Source organism: Lepidochelys olivacea, assembly GCF_965140295.1.
Source record: "Lepidochelys olivacea isolate rLepOli2 genome assembly, chromosome: 3".
NCBI classification, from domain to species: domain Eukaryota; kingdom Metazoa; phylum Chordata; order Testudines; family Cheloniidae; genus Lepidochelys; species Lepidochelys olivacea.
In genome coordinates, this window is record NC_140413.1 from 132,636,877 (window position 1) to 132,661,630 (window position 24,754).

Consider the following 24,754-nt stretch of genomic DNA (forward strand, 5'->3'; position numbering starts at 1 on the left):
CCGCAAATTTGCTGAGAGTGCAATCCACACCATCCTCCAGATCATTTATGAAGATATTGAACAAAACTGGCCCCAGGACCGACCCTTGGGGTACTCCACTTGATACTGGCTGCCAACTAGATATGGAGCCATTGATCACTACCCGTTGAGCCCGACAATCTAGCCAGCTTTCTACCCACCTTGTAGTGCATTCATCCAGCCCATACTTCCTTAACTTGCTGACAAGAATACTGTGGGAGACCGTGTCAAAAGCTTTGCTAAAGTCAAGAAACAATACATCCACTGCTTTCCCTTCATCCACAGAACCAGTAATCTCATCATAAAAGGCGATTAGATTAGTCAGGCATGACCTTCCCTTGGTGAATCCATGCTGGCTGTTCCTGATCACTTTCCTCTCATGCAAGTGCTTCAGGATTGATTCTTTGAGGACCTGCTCCATGATTTTTCCAGGGACTGAAGTGAGGCTGACTGGCCTGTAGTTCCCAGGATCCTCCTTCTTCCCTTTTTTAAAGATTGGCACTACATTAGCCTTTTCCCAGTCATCCGGGACTTCCCCGGTTCGCCACGAGTTTTCAAAGATAATGGCCAATGGCTCTGCAATCACAGCCACCAATTCCTTCAGCACTCTTGGATGCAACTCGTCCGGCCCCATGGACTTGTGCACATCCAGCTTTTCTAAATAGTCCCTAACCACCTCTATCTCCACAGAGGCCTGGCCATCTCTTCCCCATTTTGTGATGCCCAGCGCAGCAGTCTGGGAGCTGACCTTGTTAGTGAAAACAGAGGCAAAAAAAGCATTGAGTACATTAGCTTTTTCCACATCCTCTGTCACTAGGTTGCCTCCCTCATTCAGTAAGGGGCCCACACATTCCTTGGCTTTCTTCTTGTTGCCAACATACCTGAAGAAACCCTTCTTGTTACTCTTAACATCTCTGGCTAGCTGCAGCTCCAGGTGCGATTTGGCCCTCCTGATAACATTCCTACATGCCCGAGCAATATTTTTATACTCTTCCCTGGTCATATGTCCAACCTTCCACTTCTTGTAAGCTTCTTTTTTATGTTTAAGATCCGCTAGGATTTCACCATTAAGCCAAGCTGGTCGCCTGCCATATTTACTATTCTTTCGACTCATCGGGATGTTTTGTCCCTGTAACCTCAACAGGGATTCCTTGAAATACAGCCAGCTCTCCTGGACTCCTTTCCCCTTCAAGTTAGTCCCCCAGGGGATCCTGGCCTAGAGTAGGTTAGCCAAACACCTGTATGGGAGGGTTCAGGTATACTTGGTCCTGCCTCAGCATTGGGGGCTGGACTAGAGGGCTTCTCAAGGTTCCTTCCAGCCATACATTTCTATATATAGAACCACTATATATAGAACTATCACCACCTACTATGAAGGCCCTTTGAGGCCTACGAGGTGTTCTCTCAAAAACAAAGTTTAATGTGTTAGTGCAAACTCCTACAAATATAATTTTAAAATGACATGCTGCAGCCGGGGAAGATGCACTCCTCCTCCGGCCTGAACCCAGCCTGCCCTGTACCTGCTGCAGCTGGGGGAGAGGTGCTCCTCCCCGGTCCCTGCCCAGCCCCAGCCTGGACCTGCTGCGGCTGTGGGAAAGGCGCCTATCTTGTGGCCCCAGCCCCAGAGCTGCCATGGCGGTGAGAGGCACCCTTCCCACCCCAGCCCAGGTGCTGCTGTGGGGGGAGAGAGCTGGGGGGAATCCTCTCTCCCTGCCATAGCCCAGGGACAGCCTGCACACCAAACCGCTCATCCCTGGCCCCACCCCAGAGCTCGCACCTCCAGCCAGAGCCTTCACTCCCCCAATCTCCTGTCCCAGCCCTGAGCTCCTCATCCCTGGCCCCACCCCAGAGCCCACACCACCCAGCCAGAGCCCTCATCCCTCCGCACCTCAGCCACAGCCCTGAGCCCCCTCCCACACTCTGAAACCCTCAGCCCAGCCCTGACACATGAATTTTGTTATGTGCACCGATATGGAGGTGATGTGTGACACATCACATCCATTTTGGTGCACATAACAAAATTCATTCCACACATAGGTGGGAAAAATTAAAGGAAACATGGCTTGTAGGCACTTCAAATAATAATAATTCAAATAATAAATAGTAATAACAACATGACCGAATTTCTGTTTTTTCAGTTCATTTTTTTTTAAACCTAAAAAATCACATGCAAAGAAAACTGCATTAAAAGAATGGTAAGGTTGCAAAGTCCAGCACTCAACTGCTAGGAAATGCCAGAATTAAGGTTGTCTGTTCAACTTAATTTGTTCCTTTGTGCATATGCATTATGATACAGTATATAAATCCATGATCACATGCTATTTTTTCCACAGGACCCCCACCTCATTCAGTGCACAAGATGGACGGTGCTCAATTAATAAGCATCAGTTCAGTTTTTCATTTTATTCTTGTGCATTTTGTCACCCATGCCTTATTTACGACCCACTACTAAAAACCTACTATAGCATGAGTGCTTCACAAACACGAATTGATTTATCGTCACAACACCACTGTAAAGTAATGCAGTATTATGCCTGTTTTACAGATGTAGAATTAAGGCACAGAGATAATATCAAAAGTACACACTAATTTTGGTGGCCAATTGATGAGATGCCCATGGCCTGATTTTTCTGATACCATTTGATAGCATTTCATTTATTCATAGCATATCTCCCATTGACTTTAATTGCCTTTAAGTGCTCAGTACTTCTGTAAATCAGAGACCCCAGGGACTCAAGCTGGGCTCCTAGAAAAAATTAGGAACACAATGGCCAGCTATGAAAAGTTTGCTTTAAGGGTCTTGCATAGCATCACATCAGAAGTCTGTGGCAGAGGCAGGAGTAAAATCTGATTCTCCAGAATGGCTTTCAGCTACCTTAACCACAAAATCATCCTTTCTGCTCTGCCTCATTCATGACACAGCTTCCAACTTGGGAACAAATGAGACATTGTTCCTACAGATAACAGCCTCACTCACTACACAGCTCTGATTCATTCTCTGAGGACCATCCAGCCTCTGCACTGAATAAGGCAGGGGTCCCGTGGAAAAAAATAGTCAGTGATTATGGGAATCAAAAACTGTTTTGTGATGCACATACACAAAGGGGTGAATGAAGGTTGTTGCATGAGCAACCTTAATTTTGATGTTTCCTAACTTTTGAGTGTTCGACTTTGCAACTGTAACATTCTTTTAAAGTAATTTTTGTATTTACTTTGTATATATAAATTGAATTTGTATTTATATTGTGTATATATAGGCTCATCTTTTCAGTGGGTGTTCAATAATATCCAATGTTAGCAGTATTGTCTGTTTTGTGCATGCAAAAAACCTTAATTTGTGTGCACAGACATGGGTTGTATCTGCAAAGCTTAAGCATATAATTGAGTAGTACAGGGCAAAACTTTTGTTTGTAAGGTTTTTTGAAATTACAAAAACAAATACGAATGGAAATATTTTCAAGTGAATTTTTAATGAAAACCAGGTGATGGATTTTAAACATTCTCTAGCAGTGCTGGAAACCTGAACACAGTGCAATTCCTATATTGTAAGCTCTTTGAGGGCAGAGACTCTTTTTGTTATGTATTTGTGCAGTGTCTTACACAGTGCAATGCTGTTCCAGAGTTTGGGATCCTAGGTGCTACTTCTGTACAAATAATACAAATTATTAATACTACTGTTAATAATTATTAAAATAATATATATTATTATTAGGTTTGTGGTACATGAAAATGTATTGGTGAAATACATTGTAGGTTAGTTTTACTATCCATGCTGAATAAAGTGTAAAAGTAAACAAATAGGATCAGTTGAGAACAAGTAAACTAGACAGAAAAAAAATCTTCCAGGTCTAATAATCTGCAGCACAGTGTTGTTAGTAACAGAGACTAAATGAAGATTTTAGAGAAATATGATTTTTATTCTGACATTGGTCCTCTATGCTTGGAAGAATCATCTTAAAGCCTTTGTGTACTTATTTATGAAAATATATATTGTGTAACATACCATGATTAGTAAAGAAGATCAACATTTTTCTTTTCTTTTAATCCTTCTAGCCTTCAGGAAAAAGAACAGTCACTCAGCATGTCCATTAAAGAAACGACTGCCAAAGTAAGTGCATATCGGCTATCATTTTTTCAGTACATTTAAGAAACAAAGATAATGCATTACTTTTTAAATATAATATTCTGTCTTTTGAAAGGCCAAATGTATGGTATTTCTTCTGAATATGTTTCACATGTAAATATTCTTAATATCTGTTTTAAAAAGAAATCTAAACCTGGTCAAGGCATTAAAAAAAGTTAGTGTGTCTGCCAAAGGAAGCAGGTGGAATGGTTCATTAAATGTAGTATTTCTTGGCTCATGTTCACAATAGAAACCAATCTGTTGGCCTCAGCTTAGAAAAGAACTGTCAGCTTTATGAAATGAAAGTGAAATCTGGTCACAATTGAATGTCTTCATTCTCAGGAAAAAAGCCATATTCTCATATTCGTTTCACTGGTGGAAATCCAGAGTGACTCCATTGAATTCCGCGATGTTACTCATGATTTACAATAGTGCAAATGGAAATCAGAATCAGGCCCAGGGTAATTATGATAAATGAATTACATTTTCATCCCAGCTGGGTAAAGTTTAGATATACTCGCACATACTAAAAAAAAAAAAAAAAGAATCATATAGTGCATCATAGTTTCCAGGACACTTAATGGACTTGAGAATTGTATTTTCTCCTGTTGACTTTCATTTATATCATCTCCATTAGGTCCTGATTCTGCAAACACTTATGCAGTTGCTTAAATATAAGCATATAAATTCTCCCACTGACTAATGTTACTGTCTCATATAGATTTGAGGCTTCTTTTTCAAACGTCAGTGCCTTAAATAGTATGTACAAAATACTGATTTGTGGCTACAAACTGGTAATTGTGTGCAGGAAATATGCTGTTACTCATGCAAGCACTCACTTGCACATACATTTGCCTGTTTTGCTCGTGTATGCAAAATATGCAGGTGCATAAGTCTGTTTGTGCTCACTGGCACATACTTTGTATATGAAGTATATGCATAATATTTGTTTTAGCATTTGTGGCCTATAATATTTAACAAATGTAGATATTTATACTGTTATTTTTTTTTGTGGGAAGTTTTTGGTACTCCTCTCACCAAAGGCATAATTATTCCAGTAATTCCTCCAAACCCTGTAAATATAAAGAATAGGAGGAGTGTGAAACTTTTGGGTTACTACTTTTGCTTTCATCTGAGATACTGTTGCTACTCTCTTTCTTTCTTAAATCTGATTGTCAGTTTCTTGTTTTCCATATCCTTCAGTCACTAGAAAGAATGTAGTGGTTCCTTATGCCATAATGGATCAATGATCCATTAGTCTCTCTGGTCACTGTCAGAGAAATGCTTTGGATGAAGAGTTAAAATGGCCTTAATGTGCTTAATTCCACAATGCTATATAATATGAGGGGAAATTCCTTCCTGATTTTGGCCAATATTTGGTTTATATTCTGAAACACAAAGATTGCAAGTCCATCTCTCTCTCTCTAATATGGTGTAACTCAGCATCTCACCATTTTCCCAAACTTTAGAAAGCTGAATCCACACTTAAGGAAAATGAAATCAGTCGCTCCCCAACAGCTCTGCCCTGTGTTATTAAATGGCAACCTATCTTAATTTATATGTCACTGCATTCCTTCCCCACCCACACTTGGGGAAATGCTGGTGTAGATCTTCATAATATGATGATATTTCCTTTCCTTTCTTACATGGTTTAATGAGCAGTGATATAGTTAACAGTGGTGACATTTAAGATGTTGTCATTGGCATCTGAGAGCACACCCACTGAAATGAATGGGTCATTTCACACCTCAGAACTATTGCTTCAAGCTCTCTCCAATCTCAGGCAGAAATCACTGATTTGGATACACTTTTTTCACATTTTGAATGTTTACTTTCAACCATAACATCTGGAAACTTTTTAAAATGAAAGCTGAAACCTGATTAACAATTGAGAGGTCTGTCTGTTCTCCACCTTATCCAGATAGTTCATTGCAACTTTATAGGAGGTGTATCACACGCTGTGGGAAACATTGCTGTTACTTCAGATCTTCTTCTTACTCATATTTAAATTCTAATCCTTGTTAAACTAGTAAAATTGTTGTTTGCAATGTTGTTGTAGCTGTGTTGGTCCCAGACTATGAGAGGGACAAGATGGGTTAGGTAATATCTTTTATTGGACCAACTTCTGCTAGTGAAAGAGACAAGCTTTCAATCTCCACAGGGCTGAAGAACATATCTGGAGCTTGAAAGATGGCTCTTTCAGGCTTTGTCTACACTACAGAGTTTTGTCGACACTCAAAAAGCGCTATAATAAAAATCGGTATTGCATGTTCATGCTTGTTCCCTCTGTCGGCAGAGCACGTCCACAGTTGGGACATCTGTGGACTATCCCACAGTCCAGCTCAATACCTTCTGTTGCTAGGTCTTGTGGGAAGACAGAGTGGATCGTGGTGCATCTTGGGAACAGGCTCAATGTCCCATGATGCATTGTTTTCTGTCCCAGCATTCCATGGGCTTCTGGCTTTCTTTCGCAGCATATTTCAATGACCCTTGTTTGCTGTGCCCCCAGCATCTTTGTGGGAAGGGATGGAACCCGCAGTTCTGATAATTGTCATTAAAACATCACGGATGGCAGTGCAGTTAATCACAAAGTTCTAACTGAAGAAACTCCGAGTTGTCTGACTTAGCTGTGTGATATGGAAAGGAGCAACTTTAGATTGCTTTTGGCATTCACGGAACAGCTGCAGACAGTGGACCGTTGCTTTTGGGCTCGGGAAACAAGCACTGAATGGTGGGATTGTATCATCATGCAGATCTGGGATGTCGAGCAATGACTACAGAACTTTTGGATGCGGAAAGCCACCTTCCTGGAATTGTGTGCTGAGCTCGCCCCAACCCTGCGGCACAAGGACACCAGAATGAGAGCTGCCTTTTTGGTAGAGAAACACGTGTCAATCACTGTGTGGAAGCTGGCAACTTCAGACTGCTACTGGTCAGTCGCAAATCAATTTGGAGTTGGGAAGTCGACTGTTGGGGCTGCGTTAATGCAAGTGTGCAGGGCAATTAGTTGCATCTTGCTACGAAGGACCATGACTCTGAGAAATGTGTGTATGAAATAGTGGACAGCTTTGCAGAAATGGGTTTCCCTAACTGTGGAGGGATGATAGATGGCACACACATTCTAATTTTGACACCAGACCACCTTGCGACGGAGTACACCAATAGGAAGGGGTACTTCTCCATGGTGTTGTAGGTGCTTGTGGATCACTGGGCATTTCACTGATATCAACGCAGGATGGTCGGGAATGTACATGATGCACACATCTTCAGGAACACCGGCCTGTATAGAAAGCTACAAGTGGGGACTTTCTCTCCAGACCAGAAGATTACAGGGGGAAACGTTGAAATGCCCATAGTGATCCTGGGAGACCCGGCGTACCCCTTACAGTCATGGCTCATGAAACCTTACATGGAAAAACTGCACAGCAGTAACGAGTGGTTCAACAACAGTCTGAGTAGGTGCCGGATGACAGTGGAATGTGCCTTTGGCAGATTAAAGGCACAGTGACAGGTTAGACCTCAATGAGGATAATATTCCCATGGTCATAGCTGTGTGTTGTACATTGCATAATCTTTGTGAAGCTAAGGGTGAAAGGTTTGCTCAGGGGTAGAGTGTTGAGGCAGACCGTTTGGCTGCATATTTTGAGCAGCCAGATACCAGGGCTGTCAGAGGGGGGCAATTTGAATCAGGGAGGCCTTGAGGCAACACTTTGAAAATGAGAACCAATAATGTATATCTCTGTGATTGGTGCTGCAATGGTATATTACATGTAGTTTTCCTAGGAAGCAATGGTGACATTTGGGGCCTTACATTCCAGTAAGCAAATGATTAAACTGCCTGCATATGTATTGGTAGTGCCTGCTATCTCAATTTGTAGGAAACAAATAAAGATGAGTTACCGTTCAAAAACTTTGCTTTTATTGCACAAGAAACAACACCCACACTTACACACAAGAAACAACATGCACAGGAAATAACATGCAAGCACACAAAAGAGGCTTGGTGGGAAAGGAGGTACCAGGGAAGGGCAAACTTTCAGAGCTGTGTGTAGGTCCAGCTATCCTTTTGAAAATTGTCCAAAGGGGTGGAGTGAAGGGGAAACTGAGAAGTCCCAGAAAGCGGAAAGGACTGTGCGGGCGGTGTTTGGGGGGGGGGGGGCACAGAAAAGAGTTTTGAATCTGCTGCAGGGGAGGGCAGGCATGCATCTGCTCAGTTTGGAGCATCTGCATTTGCTCCTCCATTACTTTAATCATCCGCTCAGTAGTGTCCTTAACAGACGCCTGATTTCTTTTCTGTCCTGCCTTTCGGCTTCCCTCCACTCCTTGAGTTCCCTTTTCTCTTCATTGGAGAAGTTCAGTACCTCCCCGAACGTGTCTTCTTTGCTTGGTCTTGGGCACTTTCTTATCTGGCGGAGATACTTGGCCAATGTGTGTAGGGTGTTCCGCAAGGCCACATCTGCTGAAGCACAAAGAACAATGCACAGGAGCATGATAGTTAAGTTCACACACGGTATTGAAACATTTCAGTAAAATACACCTCTGGTAACATAACATCGCTTTCTCATTGACCCTTGGCAAGCACACATCTCAGCCAACACCCAAAGCATGGTGAGTGTTAGCTGGGTTGGGGGCACTACTTGATGGAAAAGAGCACTCTGCAAGGGTTGCGGTGCACCTGATTAGGAAAAAAATTCTAAAATTCTTCCATACTTTTCCACAGCAGGGGGTCATTATAATAGAAATCTCACTGCTGAGGGTAAGCAGGGAAGTGAGGGTACATCTACTACATGCTGTGGCTTCCACCATGGTCCCTATGCTGCTCCCCTGTTGTTAGCCCAAAACAGTTTAACTGTGGTCTACACAGATCAGAAGATGGGCTGTCTGCAGATTCCACCCCCTTCCGCATCTATCATCGAGTGATTTATTAAGACAGAGGTAGAATAAGATGTAAATCACAAATATTTATTATGCCACTAGTCTGTAAACTAGACAAGGACCCTCTTCAGACAACAAACTACATAAGCAAGACGCACTCGGTTGTTAACAGTTACCAGAGCATGAAGCTCAGAGCCTTTAAACCCCCTTAACCTATGGATGTAAAACAGAGGAAAACCACAATGGGTATTACAATACCATATCCTGAAGACAGGGACACAATGACAAAAACTCAGGATACCAACAGGGACAGTGGTGAAAATCAGGGGCGCTGGACACCAAACAGGAACTCAGGAACTGGGTATTTTTCTCCCTCTGGACAGGTCCTTTGGGCAGGTGGTCTCCCTCTTGGGCAGATCTTCTCCCTCAGATAGGACTTCAGTGCTTGCCCACGCAGTCTCTGCTTGACCTTGTAGTCCAGTGCAAGTATGTGCTCACTAATAGTGTGTAGCAGTTGAGTGCAAGTATGTTAATAGAGACCAAGAATCCAAAGCCCTATTGTAAGGGGACTGTTGCCCCCTTACTAACATTCAGTGGGGGTGTTTTAGTTGCTAGCTCCCAGTACTAAAAAGGGGGAAGGGTCGATGGGGAATCAGGACCCTGAGACTGACCGCCCCCAGGAACTATGGGGAGAGGCCAATGCTCCGGGTCAGCCTGAATGACAGGGTGGGCAGGCTAATCAGGGAGTCAGGAGGCCAGGGAGGTCCCATCCTCCATGTGAGCTGGAATTGCCTGGGTCAGACAGAGTGGGGCCAAGCTAAAGAGAAAGCAGGGGCCCAAACTAAGCTGGGGAGCAGAGCTGTGCCAGATCCAGGGGGACCAGAAAAGCAGCCCAGAGAGAGCAGACCTGTCCTGGGAGCAGAGCTGCAGCAACCAGAGCCAGAGGGGTCAAAGAAGCAGCCCAGGGAGCTGGAGGCAGAGCAGCAGCAGCAGTGCAGAGACAGAGTGGTGGAGCTGGGGCTGGAGCAGTCCGGAGCTGGGTGTGGTGAGCAGCTGGGCAGAGTGAGGGGGACCCTGGGCAGCGGGCCCAGCACAGGGAGACGCCTCAGCCAAGAGGCTCTGCCGGCCAGGCTTGGATCATAACCCTGACAGGGCGAGGGCGACACTGGGAAGAAGGGTCCTACCACTTAGAGCCTGAGAGCGTGTGGCCGCCACCAGAGCAAGTGTCCAACCCACAGCATCCCTACAGCACAGCCAGGGCCTGAGAAGAAAGCCTGGGACTTACAAGGAACAGACTGTGAACTGCCCTGACATTCCAGAGACACTGTTTGTGATGTTCCCTGCCACAGAGCGGGTTGATGTGTTTCCTTTAACCTTTCCCATTTTTCCATATTCTTTTTAAAATTAATTGTTGATTAAATAACTTGAATTTGCTTTACATTGTATGTAATGGTCAGTGGGTCAGGGAAGTGCCCATTGCAGAGAGCGTACCCCTGAATGGGGACACCTTAGCCCCTTTCCTAGGTGACCACAGCAGGGTTGGGGGTCGAGCCCCCTAGGAATCCTGGGCCCAGCCTTGTTGGGGTTAGGAGGACTCTGCCAGACAGGAGAGTGGAAGGGGAGTCCTCAAGGGCAGGGAGGCCATTGGGTAAAGGAAGTGGGAGCAAGGACTCAGACCCTTTCGCTAGCCCTCTTCACCTTGGTAGTGCAGAAGCCAGGAAAGTTCCCCACAAGAGTGGGACTATTCCCCCGCTTACACTATGAGTCCTAGTCCCTCTGGGGCTCCTCGCAGCTAGCGGAACTGTGTGGGACCCTGGCTGTCATTCAGATGGACAGCCCTGAGTGACAGGCGTGCTACTCACTAAATAACCTGCATTTGCTAGGCAAATTATGGCTGTGACATGAGTCTAGCTGCCCTGACCTTTCCCTTCCTTGATTTGAAAAAGGCTGAAAGGGCACTAAATCATCTGAGGAGAAGGGTATCCAAGATGGAGGCTTAGCTGTCCTTTTACAACTCCAAGATGGACATTACATAAAACAGGTCAGAAACAGATTTTACCCAACACTGTGTGCTGCTTTGGTTCCTGCACAAGTGATTGCTGAATGGCACGGGACATTTCCTACAATGGGGGAAAGAACAAAGCAGCTCTGCCAAGGAACCTTCGGCAGAGGATTACCAAGTACCTCTAGGAAACTTTCCTAGAGATCTCTCTGGAGGATTCCGGTGAGATCTTGGCGTGCATCAACACCTTGTTCTGCTGTACTTATTAGCTGTACCGGGGAATGTCTAGCATACAGAAACACAGCCAGCCTTCTACATTTCTATACCCTGAACCCACCTCTGCACTACACAAACCGCAGCCGCTTACCAGACATCTCCTCTCCTGCTTCTTGCTCGCCAGAGAGCAACTGCTGAGACTGGCTAGACACCTCCGGAGTGGTGAACAGTTCTTGGCTGCCTTTCCCACTGGGCGACCCCGCCAGGAGCTCCACATTGTCATTCTAACCCCACCTCTTCATCAATGACTTAGTCCTCTGGTTTAGGTCCTCTTTCTGCTGCTTTCAGGCCTGCTGAAGTATCCACGGGGCTCTTGGTGGAGGAGGTGGGGTCGCCACTGAGTATAGCATTCAGCTCCTTATAGAACTGGCAGGTCTTAGGTGCAGCACTGGAGCGATGATTTGCCTCCCTCGCCTTATGGTACGCCTGCCTCAGCTCCTTTATCTTCACTCTGCACTGCTGCGCATCCTGATCACAGCCCTTTTCACACAAGCCTTGAGAAATCTGCCTGTAGGTATCAAAATTCCTACACTGCACAGCCTCATCTCCCCATATACTGAGCAGCTTCAGCAGCTCCACAGTGATCCAAGCGGGAGAGTGTTTGCTGTGATAAGCTGCAATGGTTACCTGGGAAGATGCGCTGAGACCTCTCCATGCCGAGCAAACAGGAAATGGAATTTCAAAAATTCCCGGGGCTTCTAAGGGGGAGGGGTGGATAGTTGTTTACCTGGCTGCAGGACAGTGGAATTCAAACTTCTGACCAGATGGGCATTGTGGAACACCTCCTGGAGGCCAATTAAAGCAATAAAATCAAGCGTGGTCTCTACGCTGGCACTTTGTCGACAGACATTTTGCACCAAAAGCCTTCTGTCTCATCAGGGTGGTTTTATTTCATCGCCAAAACAGGGCATTTTTGCCGCCAAAAGTCGCATTGCAGTGTGCATGCATCCACTGTTTTGTCGACAAAACTGTGTAGTGTAGACAAGGCCTCACCAGCAGAAGTTGGTCCAATAAAAGCTATTACCTCACCCTACTTGTCTCTCTATTAAAATTGTCATAACTCCAGGTTAACTGAATTTTTGCCCTCTCTATGATCTGCTAACAGCTACTACTTTAGGTCTCAAGCCTTTAGCTATCACCTCTCTGTGGACGGGGACCTGCATCCTTCTCCCTTCAGATCAGCAGTTTGTTTGCGGCCTCCTAGCAATTCACCAGGGACCAGCACCTGCCGTTTGCTCTCTCTCAGGGGCAATGTCAGGGTTGCTAGTGACCAGCCAGCTTTTACAGAGCACAATACATTTATTTTAGGACAGTAACATTTAATATAAAATAAAACAATAAAGAGTGTACATGCATACTAAGTTTACTATCTTCTACAATGACAGGTTTCAGAGTAACAGCCATGTTAGTCTGTATTCGCAAAAAGAAAAGGAGTACTTGTGGCATCTTAGAGACTAACCAATTTATTTGAGCATTAGCTTTCGTGAGCTACAGCTCACTTCATCGGATGCATACTGTGGAAAATACAGTATGCATCCGATGAAGTGAGCTGTAGCTCACGAAAGCTTATGCTCAGATAAATTGGTTAGTCTCTAAGGTGCCACAAGTACTCCTTTTCTTTTTATCTTCTACAATGAGACCCTGGCAGGTTCTAGTCCTTCAAACCCTTCCGGCAGGATTTTGCCCTCTTGGTTACAAACTCATGACATTTTTTAAATCAAAATGAGGGTCCTCTCAGCTATTTCTTGTCTCCTGGGTATCTTGAATTCAGTCTGAACTAGTATATGCAATTAACTGCATAGGATGGTACTTCTCTGAAGTTGTTTACCTGTCTCAGGATCTGCAATAATCACATCCCATTGATTTTAGTTCCTGGGTGAAGCTCAGTAACCTTCCCCCATGGAGTTAGAATACTGTCCAAAGTTCACAAAGATACATATAACATTTACAGATACAAAAGTGTATTATTAATCCCAGCGGCTAGCATCTGGCACATCTGAATCTAATAACTTTTTGGAGTTTCCATGCTTCCTAGGTCACTCATCTGTCACAAGAATTACTTAGTTTAACATACGGTAGTGAATTCTACAGATTATATATGTTTCTTAAAATAGTAAATTTTAAATAGATAAAATATTTAAAAAAATTTCATTGCATTCCCTCATTATTGTTTGTTTATTTAGAGGATAAATAGGAAGCACAATATTGCCCTTCTCCAACTCGTTATTTCTTTTTTATATACTTTTATCATATCTCCTCCTAGTCGTCTCTCTAAGTAAATCTCTCGCTGATGATCGCTGTCTTCCAGCCTCCTGTGCCTCTAATATTTACATTGGCTTTTTCTACCTTTTCTGTTTCTACTACATCATTTTTGAGTTGAGGTGGCAAAAGCCACACACTACATGTTAATAAAGTGAACACTCCTCCACCCATTCCCTTCCCTTGAAAAGTAATACAGGACTTGAGACAATAACAAGCAGTGATGCTGAAGTGCATTATTGTACTTGGATGTATGGTGTTGACAGAGTGCCGCCCTTTGCTTCAGACACTGAACAGAGTTTCCATCTCCCTGTTTTTCTAAGCAATTGTTACAGTGAATGCTGAAGACTGCATCCCACTTTTGAAAGAATGTGTTAATTTTAGTGTTCTAGCCCACATTCCCCACCGCATTCCTGCCACTGTAGATTAATATATCACACATGGAAAAGATGTAAAAGGATGTTACTATGCAAATGTTGTTGTCAGTATTTTCTTTCTTAGGGCTTGATCCTAAGACTCCTTTCTTGCCTGGGCCCCAGTTGTTGCACTGGGACTGCTTGGCTGAGTAAGGATTACTGAATAAGGATTTGCACGTTTAGGCCCTAAATTTAGGTATTTTCTAGTTGCTCTAAAGCTCCTTGGAAACCTATACATGAAAAACACAAAGAATATTTTTTTTAAAACCCCATCAATGATGTATTGTAATATAAACCCAAAAGCTGCATTAAATATGAAGTCACACATGGTCTGGTTCCATATCTTTTACACAGTCCAAACTCCCTTTGACTTGTGAGACTTGTCTATGTGAGGAATATGGGATTGGGCTCCTAATATCCAGTGGTATAAGGATAGTACTATTTGGCTTTTTTCCATCTTCAGAACACTTTACAAACATTAACCTCTGTAGGTAAACCTCTTAACAGCCTATGAGATAGGTAAATAAATATTTTGTACCCGTTATACAGATGAGGAAATTGGCAGAAGTGGTAAGAGCAAAATTCTAAATCCTTACTTCCATTGACTTCAGTGGGAGTTCTTGAGTAAAGACTACAGGATATGGCTGTAAGTAACTGCCCTAAGGTCATGGACAGACTTATTATTAAAGTTAGGAATAGAATTTAGGAGATTCCTAGCTCCTAGTCCTTGACTTACATCACTAGGTATGACTGATGTATACTGTGTTGGTCAATGAGAGCAATGGAAGGTTGGGAAATAGAGTTGGGATCAGATGAGCTGTTTGAATCAGGCAAATCAGAGAAAGAGGAGAAGGTTGCTGGATTTTTGAATCTTCAGGATTTTTATTACGTATGGAAAAGGCTTTCTTTTGTAGCTGGACAAGTTATCGTAATGAATAATGGTAGCCACTATGGAGATAGCAAAAGGAATGCTGAGTTTATTTAGAATATAACTAGTGTAAAATAGCAGTAATATGATTAGCTAAAGAAATTTAAGTTAGTCGTTTGTTCCCCTATCTCTTTCATTTAGTTTTGTTGAAAGATATCATTTGACATCCCTGATGATTAAAGTCCAGAATTTATCCACAGAACAGATATGGCACAGGTACTTGCAGAGCCTAATCCGCAAGCTTCTATCCTGGTCTAGAGGGACCATCTCTAGATGTAGGTTAAGCCTCCATTCAGCCCATGGCTTCTCTACTTAGGCTGTTAATAAGGCTGCCAATAAGCACCAGTTCTGACAGTGTAGGTTGTGATGTGGACACACTGTTTTTCACATAATTACCAAACAGCCGTCTGATGGTAATGACTTTAAGTTCATACTAGCATTGGACATATTCACACTTCCTAGAGAGGAAAGATTCCTTGTGTAATTACCAATCCCCTGAGCCATCCTGTGCCCATAGAGAGAGAGCACACTTTGACAGAAATCATTAAAAAAATTGATTTATTTTGGAGAGTTGAGAAAGAAAATGGCTCCCAGTTTCTTCTGGTACATTTGTAGTAACCCTGGCCTAGCTGTGGTGCAGCAGTTCAGAATGCTGTCCTGGGGGAAGAGACAGCCAGAGAAAAGGGGGGCTCAGAATCTGCCCGAATGGGCAGTTGGAAGGTGGTTCATAAAAATGGAGGTGATAAGATGCAGCATTGGGTAAAAATGGATTTTGCTGAGGAAGCTGGACCATGTGCAAAGCACAGAGCATATGACCGGTGAGGTGGACCATTAGGACATTGACAGAGGGAATACAGTTTGGCTGTCTGGGGAATGAGTGTGGCCTTCTGGGTGAGGAGCTGTTGTTTGCGGATGGAAAGGAGTCTTCGGATCAAGCCCTAAGAAAGGGCTGGAAAGAACTGTGGTTAGGGTTGCCAACTGTCTAATCACACAAAAACATAAGAATAGCCCTACTGGGTCAGACCAAAGGTCCATCTAGCCCAGTATCCTGTCTTCCGACAGTGACCAGTGTCAGGTGCCCCAGAGGGAATGAAAAGAACAGGTAATCATCAAGTGATCCATCCCCTGTCGCTCATTCCCAGCTTCTGGCAAACAGAAGCTAGGGACACCATTCCTGCCCGTCCTGGCGAATGGCCATTGATGGACCTATCCTCCATGAATTTATCTAGTTCTTTTTTGAACCCAGTTATGGTATTGACCTTCACAACATCCTCTGGCAAGGAGTTCCATAGGTTGACTGTGCATTGTGTGAAGAAATACTTCCTTTTCTTTATTTTAAACCTGCTGCCAATTAATTTCATTTGGTGACCCCTAGTTCTTGTGTTATGAGAAGCAGTAAACATTTCCTTATCTACTTTCTCTACATCAGTCATGATTTTATATTGATCATATCTCCCCTTAGCTGTCTCTTTTCCAAGCGGGAAAGTCCCAGTCTTATTAATCTCTCCTCATATGGAAGCCGTTCCATACCCCTAATAATTTTTGTTGCCCTTTTCTGAACCTTTTCCAATTCCAATATATCTTTTTTGAGATGGGATGATCACATCTGCACACAGTATTCAAGGTGTGGGCATACCATGGATCTATATAGAGGCAACATGATATTTTCTGTCCTATTTTCTATCCTCTTCTTAATTATTCCCAGCATTCTGTTCTCTTTTTTGACTGCCACTGAACATTGAGTGGATGGTTTCAGAGAACTATCCACAATGACTCCAAGATCTCTTTCTTGAGTGGTAACAGCTAATTTAGACCCCATCATTTTATATGTATAGATGGGATTATGCTTTCCAATGTGCATTACTTTACATTTATCAACATTAAATTTCATCTGCCATTTTGTTGCCCAGTCACCTAGTTTTGAGAAATGCTTTTATAGCTTTTCACACTCTGCCTGGGTCTTAACTATCTTTAGTTATTTTGTATCATCTGCAAATTTTGCCACCTCACTGTTTACCCCTTTTTCCAGATCATTTATGAATATGTTGAATAGGACTGGTCCCAGAATAGACCCCTGAGGGACACCACTATTTACCTCTCTCCATTCTGAAAATTGGCCATTTATACCTTACCCTTTGTTTCCTGTCTTTTAACCAGTTACCAATCTATGAGAGCACCTTCCCTTTTATCTCGTGGTAGCTTACTTTGCTTAAGAGCCTTTGGTGAGGGACCTTGTCAAAGGCTTTCTGAAAATCTAAGTACACTATATCCACTGGATCCCCTTGTTCCACATGCTTGTTGACCCCCTCAAAGAATTCTAGTAGATTGGTGAGGCACGATTTTCCCCTTACTAAAACCATGTTGACTCTTCCTAAACAAATTATGTTCATCTATATGGCGGACAATATTGTTCTTTATTACAGTTTCAACCAGTTTGCCCTGTACTGAAGTCAGGCTTACAGGCCTATAATTGCCGGGATCACCTCTGGAGCCCTTTTTAAAAATTGGCGTCACATTAGCTATCCTCCAGCCATCTGGTACAGAAGCTGATTTAAATGATAGGTTACAGACTACAGTTAGTAGTTCTGTAATTTCACTTTTGAGTTCCTTCAGAACTCTTGGGTGAATACCATCTGGTCCTGGTGACTTATTGCTGTTTAATTTATCAGTTTGTTCCAAAACCTCCTCTAATGATACCTCAACCTGGGACAGTTCCTCAGCTCTGTCACCTAAAAGGAATGGCCCAGGTTTGGGAATCTCCCTCGCATCCTCAGCCATAAAGAGCAATGCAAATAATTCATTTAGTTTCTCCGCAATGGCCTTATTGTCCTGGAGTGCTCCTTTAGCACCTCGATCGTCCAGTGGCCTCACTGGTTGTTTAGCAGGGTTCCTGCTTCTGATGTACTTTAAAAAATGTGCTATTACTTTTTGAGTCTTTGGCTAATTGTTCCTCAAATTCTTTTTTGGCCTTCCTAATTGTATTTTTACGTTTCATTTGCCAGTGTTTATGCTCCTTTCTATTTTTGTCACTGGGATTTAATGTCCACTTTTTAAAGGATGCCTTTTTGCCTCTCATTGCTTCTTTTACTTTGTTGTTTAGCTACGGTAGCTCTTTTTTGGTTCTCTTACTATGTTTTTTAATTTGGGGTATACATTTAAGTTGAGCTCATTTGTGTGTAGTTCCCCTTTCTGAAATTAAATGCTACAGTGTCGGGTTGCTGTGGTGTTTTTCCTGCCACAGGGATATTAAATCTAATTATATTATGGTCACTATTACCAAGCAGTCCAACTATATTCACCTCCTGGACCAGATCCCGTGCTCCACTTAGGACAAAATCAAGAATTGCCTGTCCTCTGGTGGGTTCCAGGACCAGCTGCTCCAAAAAGCAGTCATTTAAGGTGTCAAGAAACTTTATCTCTGCATCCTGTCTTGAGGTGACATGTACCCAGTCAATATGGGGATAATTGAAATCTCCCCATTATTATTATTGAGTTTTTTATTTTAATAGCCTCTCTAATCTCTCTGAGCATTTCACAATCACTATCCCCATCCTCGTCAGATGGTCGGTAATATATCCCTACCGCTATATTCTTCTTATTAGAGCATGTAATTTCTATCCACAGAGATTCTGTGGTACAGTTTGATTCATTTACGATTTTTACTTCATTTGATTCTACGCTTTGTTTCACATATAATGAAAGCACCCCCACCAGCATGACCTGTTCTGTCCTTCCGATATATTTTGTACCCTGGTGTTACTGCAGTGGTTCCCAAACTGGGGTTTGCAAACCCCTGAGGGTTCGCAGAACGGTACAGGGGGTTCACCGGAAAAATGTCACTAATGGTGGCCAGAGAACCCCGGGCACTGGAGGCAGCAGATGGGAACTGGTTGCAGGGCAGACAGCCTGAGCCCAAGGGAGAGCGGGGCCTGGCAGTTGTGGCTGGCAGCCCGAGTCCCGGCGGTCAGCGGGATGTGCAGCCGGAGCTCAGTTGGCTGGGGCGGTCAATGGGGTCTAGCAGCAGGAGCCCCATGGAGTGCAGAGTGCGGAGGAAATTTAAACTTAAATCTGTGGAAATATTCATTTTTAGGAGGGGGTTCACAAGATTTTACAATTTAGTGAAAGGGGTTTGCGGGCTGTTAAAGTTTGGGAACCACTGTATTACTGTGTCCCATTGATTTACCATTATTCCACCAAGTTTCTGTGATGCCCATTATGTCAATATCCTCATTTAATACGAGGCACTCTAGTTCTCCCATTTTATTATTTAGAATAGCATTGGTATATAAGCATTCTAAAAACTTGTCTCCTTGTAGCTGTCTGCCATTACACGATGTAATTGAATGGGACTCTTTTTTATTTGATTGTTTCTGATCAGGCCCTGCCTGTATTTTATTGTTTTCCAGCCTCTCGTCCTCACTAGGACATAGAGATTCTCTATTAATAGATCCTCCCCTAAGGGATGTCCAAACCACATGCTCCTCCTCACCCAAACACCCTTTCAGCGGACCCTTCCCTGCCCCTTCCCCAAGGCCCTGCCCACTCCACCCCTCTCCCTCCGACACTCACTCTCCCTCACCCTCACTCACTTTCACAGGGCTGGGGCAGGGGGTTGGGGTGCAGGAGGGATTATGGGATGGGGCCGAGGGGTTCGGAGAGTGGGAGGGGGGGCTCTGGACTGAGCCTGGGGCAGGGGCTTGGGGTGCAGAAGGGGATGCAGGGTCAGAGCTATGGGAGGGAGTTTGGGTGCAGGAGAGGGCTCAGGGCTGGGGCAGGGGGTTGGGGTGTGGGAAATAGTTCGGGGTGTGGGCTCCGGCCGGGTGGTGCTTACCTCAGGCGGCTCCTGGAAGCAACCGGTGTTTCTGGCTCCTAGGCTTAGGGGTGGCCAGGCAGCTCTGCACGTTGCCCGTGCCTGCAGGCCCCCCTCCGGTTCCCGGGCCAATGTGAGCTGCTGAGTCGGCGCTTGGGGAAGGGGCAGTGCGCAGAGCTGCCTGGCTGCCCTTACACCTAGTAGCCAGAGGGACATGCCGAATGCTTCCGGGAGCCGTGCAGAGCCATGGCAGGTAGGGAGCCTGCCTTATCCCCACTGTGCTGCCAACCAGACTTTTAGCGGCCTATTAAAATCTACCAGTTTGGTTTCAGTAGCCACCAGATTGGTTTCAGTAGTTAGGAGATCAATTTAGATTCTGGGAGGGTTGGCAACCCTAGGTGTGGTCATCACAGAGTTGAAGCAAAGGAGCATCATAAGTCGGAGAATGGTGAAGGTGGGACAACTGGGGTGAAGCAGGACTTTGCAGCCAGGGAGAGGAGGAGTTGATTACCTCTTGGAGTGACACAGCGTGGTGTTGAAAAATGTCTTTTATTGTGGTGGTAACTTAGGTTTTATTATTTTCCTAAGCGAGTACTGGATTTTAATATAATAGAAATAATAGAGTAATAATATAATATAAAATATTGTTCCTGACAAATTTCTGTTTTTTTCCTTAACCTTAAATTTTAAACTTTATTATCTCCATTGTGTTGGTTTGCCTCTGCCTCTCCTCACAGTAGGCAAAGCTGAGCTGAGGCCTGGGTCACTGAACATGTTCCCACCTGTTTTAGTTCCTCAGCATCACAAGAAAATTATTGGATAAATTAGATGGAATACAGACAAGAAAATAAAGTGGACTATCTGGAGATTGGGAGAAATTAAATTATGTACAGCAGTGACTAGAAATATATGCATTACAATTTAATAGGAAGATTTAGAAAGGGCTTCTATATTAATAGAGACAGCTTGAAGGATAGTTTTATTGGCTAAAATAATAGCTGGCCCAATTATGATTAACAGATGCTTTTAGCTGAAATAAAGGGATATATGTGATAAATAAATGCAATGAGTTCTAAGCATTATAGTTAATTTTATATAGTTAAAATAAGCCTCCTTGATGCATCCGGTGATAGTCTTACAATAGCTGGGTGCGATGTATAATTCATTTACCAAGAGATAATCTATGTGAGTGTATGTAACAGACAGCAGTGGTATTTTTGTCTGTTTATATGTACATTGTATTGCATCACTGAGGAAGGCAGTGCATCAAGGAGGCTGGGAAAAGCAAGCAAGCCTTCACCTAAAATTTCAGTTCAAATCCAGTTTCCTCAAAGATGGCCAGTGCCTGTTTGCCTAATGTTGTACACTAGGTTCCATCCACTGCTATTGTTTCCCAAGTGACAGTATGAGTGCGGAGGCAGCCCCTTCTAGTGGTTAGAGTCTATAACGTTGGCCCTGCCTAGCGGTAAAAGTCTGTGGTGGCAGCCCTGCCAAGCAGCAGTGGGTAGGGGTAACCAGGCCCTCCAAGTCCACTGGCATCTGACCCAGGTGTTGTCTTGGGTGCTGTAAGGAAGACACCCGCTATCTGTGGTCTAGCTAACACCCTTCCCCAGGGTCTCTTCCTATCGCTTTTTCCCTCATTGGGGCACATTGTGGCTTGTGGTTGTCCCTTGCAATGCAGTCAAGGGCCTCTGAAGGCTGGAAAGTCCCAGCTTCATGCAGCAGTGCTCCTCCTACAGATACTCTCCTGGCGTAACCCCTCCATAACAGTGAGTGCAGGTCTGTCTCTCTCCACATGCCACCCTGCTGTACTGAAGAGATTCCCTGGCTGGCCCCAGAGTTGTTCTGCACTCCTGTCTTTCCAGTGTGATATTTAGCTACCCCATTATAGTCATGTTAGGTAATTGCTTGATGATTGTCTTTAAAGCCAAGGGTGTTGACTGCCACACTGATATGAACCTTTACAATAATAATTTTTTTTTTTGCTTTGTTATTTTTTCCATTGGAACTCTAAAATCTGATAAGTAGAGCTTGGGAAAATGTAAGAGCAGTAAATTACTTATGATCTGCAAAATTTTTCAGAAGTGGTAAAGTACATTAACTGTAAAGTATTGTTTGCTTTCATATCCCTTTTCTCCTCTCTCTATCCCCCATACTACCTACTGTCCTGTGCTTTGGCTTTTCACAGTCTTTCTGGCAGATCCAGTTATATTTTTGAACCTGGAAGTTGTGACCCAGGGTCTTGGTGCCAAATGGCAAAAGGCACAGGAGCTGCATATGGTTTTATAGGAATATTCTGGGTTGGATATATGCATACTAGTTCACCGAAGGGTAACATGTGAGGTCTCTGCTGAGAGCCAGTGGCTCACCGGTCATCATAATCTTTGCAAAATGTACTTTTAATATGTAAGGAATTATGAATCTATACTAAAAATTGTGATCTTAAGATCTTGGAGTTTAGGCAGGTCACCAAGAGGTGATGTACCTCGGAAATGTTCCTTTCAGGCAGGAGATAACTGATATCTATTTTCCTGTCTGGTCATTTGGGTATTATCTACTGTCATACAGCATGGACAGAAGGCAGCAGGAGAGTGATATAGGAGGAATATGTAAGTCCCAGGATGAGGAGAAGCCTTATTCCCTGTAGAGGGAAGAAAGGTTTCTATAGATTAATTAAAAGCACCTGAAGCCAGTTAGAGCACCTGAAGCCAGTCATCTGTTAAAAACTCCCTGCTTCAATCAGCCAGAAGAAGGAGTTGGAGCAGAGTGGTTTGGAGTTGGAGCAAAGAGCAGTTTGAAGGAGTTGAAGTAGAGGAGAGTTTGGAGAAGTGCCATGGCTGGCTAAAAGACCAAGACCCTAGGTAAAGAGATACCCGGCTTGTGCAGAGAGAGGGCAGGAAGCCCCACAAGCTGAAGAGCAGGAGGGGAAGTAGCTGAGGGGAAGGAAGCATTAGTTCAAGTGGTTTGCCACTATCCCTAGGGCCCCTGGGCTGGGACCTGGAGTAGACGGTGGGCCCGGGTCCCTCCCTCTCCACTACCCTTCTCTGGGTTACTAGTGGGACAGTAGATACCCTAGTTCAGGGGCAGGAAACTGCACCCTGAACCCCACCCCCCAAGAAGAGGAAGCGTGGGACCCATCATAATCGTGCCAGCAATTTGCCACAGTACTGTATGTCTATATGCATACTGAACCCCTCCGGGCTAAATAAGAGATTGCAAAATCTACAAGATGAAATGAACAGCAGGAGGTGTCCTTTTTATGAAAAAAGGCAAAGGACTGTTCTGGTATATCCAGTGGGGGCAAAGAAACACACTGAATCCTTCATGTAGGAGGCAAGCTGACAGCATGTCAGCCTCATGAAAGGAGGGTCACAGCCAAGGCTGGGTATAAAACACTGAAAGGAGTTTGCGTGAACCAAACTCTACAAGACATGAGTGTTAATTAAGTCTGGGATCTAGAACGTGTGTTATGATTTTATTTTATATGTTGCCATTTGTTTCAAATATTTCTCCTGGCTATCGCTTGAATCTCAGTGCTTTGTTAAATAAACTTATAAGATTTCACTATAAACATATCTAAGTGCTGTGTGTTAAGTGGAGAGGTGATCTGAGGTGGAACTCCACTGCCCACCCATAGTAGTATAGTAGAATTTGATGTTTCCAGTGAAGAAGGGGTATAGGAAGTTATTTCTGAGAAACAAATTACCTGTACACTTTGTGTTACTGACTCTTAAAATCCCAAACCTCTGTTTACCTGAATTCCACTGGTTACCAGATACCATTATTGAAAATGGGCCATTGGGGCAAAGTTCATAATCTTGGCCTTCTACTTAAACACAGTCACAATATCTACTTCTGAAACATTGTCTGTGTTAGTTCTCTCATGTGGATAGCTAATAATACAATACTGTTTTCTCGTTTTTATATTGGAATGTGTGGCAAAGCCAATGAATTCTGATACACGGCTTTACAGAGGTACTTTTTATTAAATTTTTTTTACCTTATGGTAGAATGTTATGTCATGTCTGGAAATCAAGAACATTTGAAGCCCTATTTAAATTGCCTTTATATTTTTTCATGAATGAATTATATATCGTGACTGTCTGCCTTAATTTAGGTTTGTGCAAGTCAGAAACTATGCAGTACTTTGAGGAGAAAAGTGAGTGATATTGAGACCCAACTACCAGCTTTACTTGAAGCCAAAATGCTTGCTGTATCAGGTAAGGTTTACGTGATAAGAGATATGATGGTAATGACTTTAAGTTCATACTAGCATTGTGCATATTCACACTGATTTCCTAGAGAGTAAAGATTCCTTGTGTAATTACCACAATGTCTTAGAAAATGTTTTGTGAGGGGGATATGTAATAATCCTACTGAGAATGTGGTATCTTCAGCATAGTCCAAATGTATAAATATGTGATCGGTAGATTTCCTGACTCTTACACGTTAAAAGTACCTATCACTCTTCAGTATCAGAAGAGCCTTACAAATAACAAAAAGTATAATAATTATATGGATGGATTTTAAATGACACCATAAAACGGAATACAATAATTGGTAGCTTCTGCTGTTTAGATTATTAAACAACTAATGTTGGCAGCAAAAGAGCAATTTGGTCCGTGGATGCACTCGTGCCTATTATTTACAACCAGTAAAACACTGAAATGTGAATACAGAGCCTGATTCATAACAGGGTTACGTGCCACTTATTTGGGATTACTGCACCATTTACTAAGGAAAAAAGACAAAGCATAATTTTGTTTCTAAGTTAAAGAGCTGGCTTTTGTAGTTCAGCAAGTCTTTCCTACGCATGTAAGTAGATACCTCTCCATTAGGCACCTGCTACAGAGGACAAGCCAAAGTAGAGGAGGTATGGATTCAGGCACAAAATGTATTCAGTCTTGCACCAAATTAAAGAAAGAGGCCAGTGTGTATTTTATATATGCCAAAAGGACACACCTGACCTGTGCTGTGGCTATTTACTCTCTTAATTAGAAGCTATAGTGCTATTTACAAAAGCATACATAATTTTAGAATAAAGTAT

The 24,754-nt window shown here is 43.4% G+C and overlaps 1 protein-coding gene across 3 annotated transcripts in view; it reads left to right on the forward strand.

The window, feature by feature from the left end:
• DISC1 (DISC1 scaffold protein) overlaps positions 1-24,754 on the forward strand; it is a 363,689-nt gene that overhangs the window by 141,267 nt on the left and 197,668 nt on the right. For all 3 annotated transcript variants that reach the window (XR_014710969.1, XM_084624148.1, XM_084624149.1), the window contains exons 7-8: positions 4,072-4,126; positions 23,825-23,927. Coding sequence is in view for 2 of the 3 variants with exons in the window: in XM_084624148.1 (XP_084480274.1) it covers positions 4,072-4,126; positions 23,825-23,927 (158 nt within the window). In the remaining variant the exon portion in view is untranslated. The remainder of the gene's footprint in view (positions 1-4,071; positions 4,127-23,824; positions 23,928-24,754) is intronic.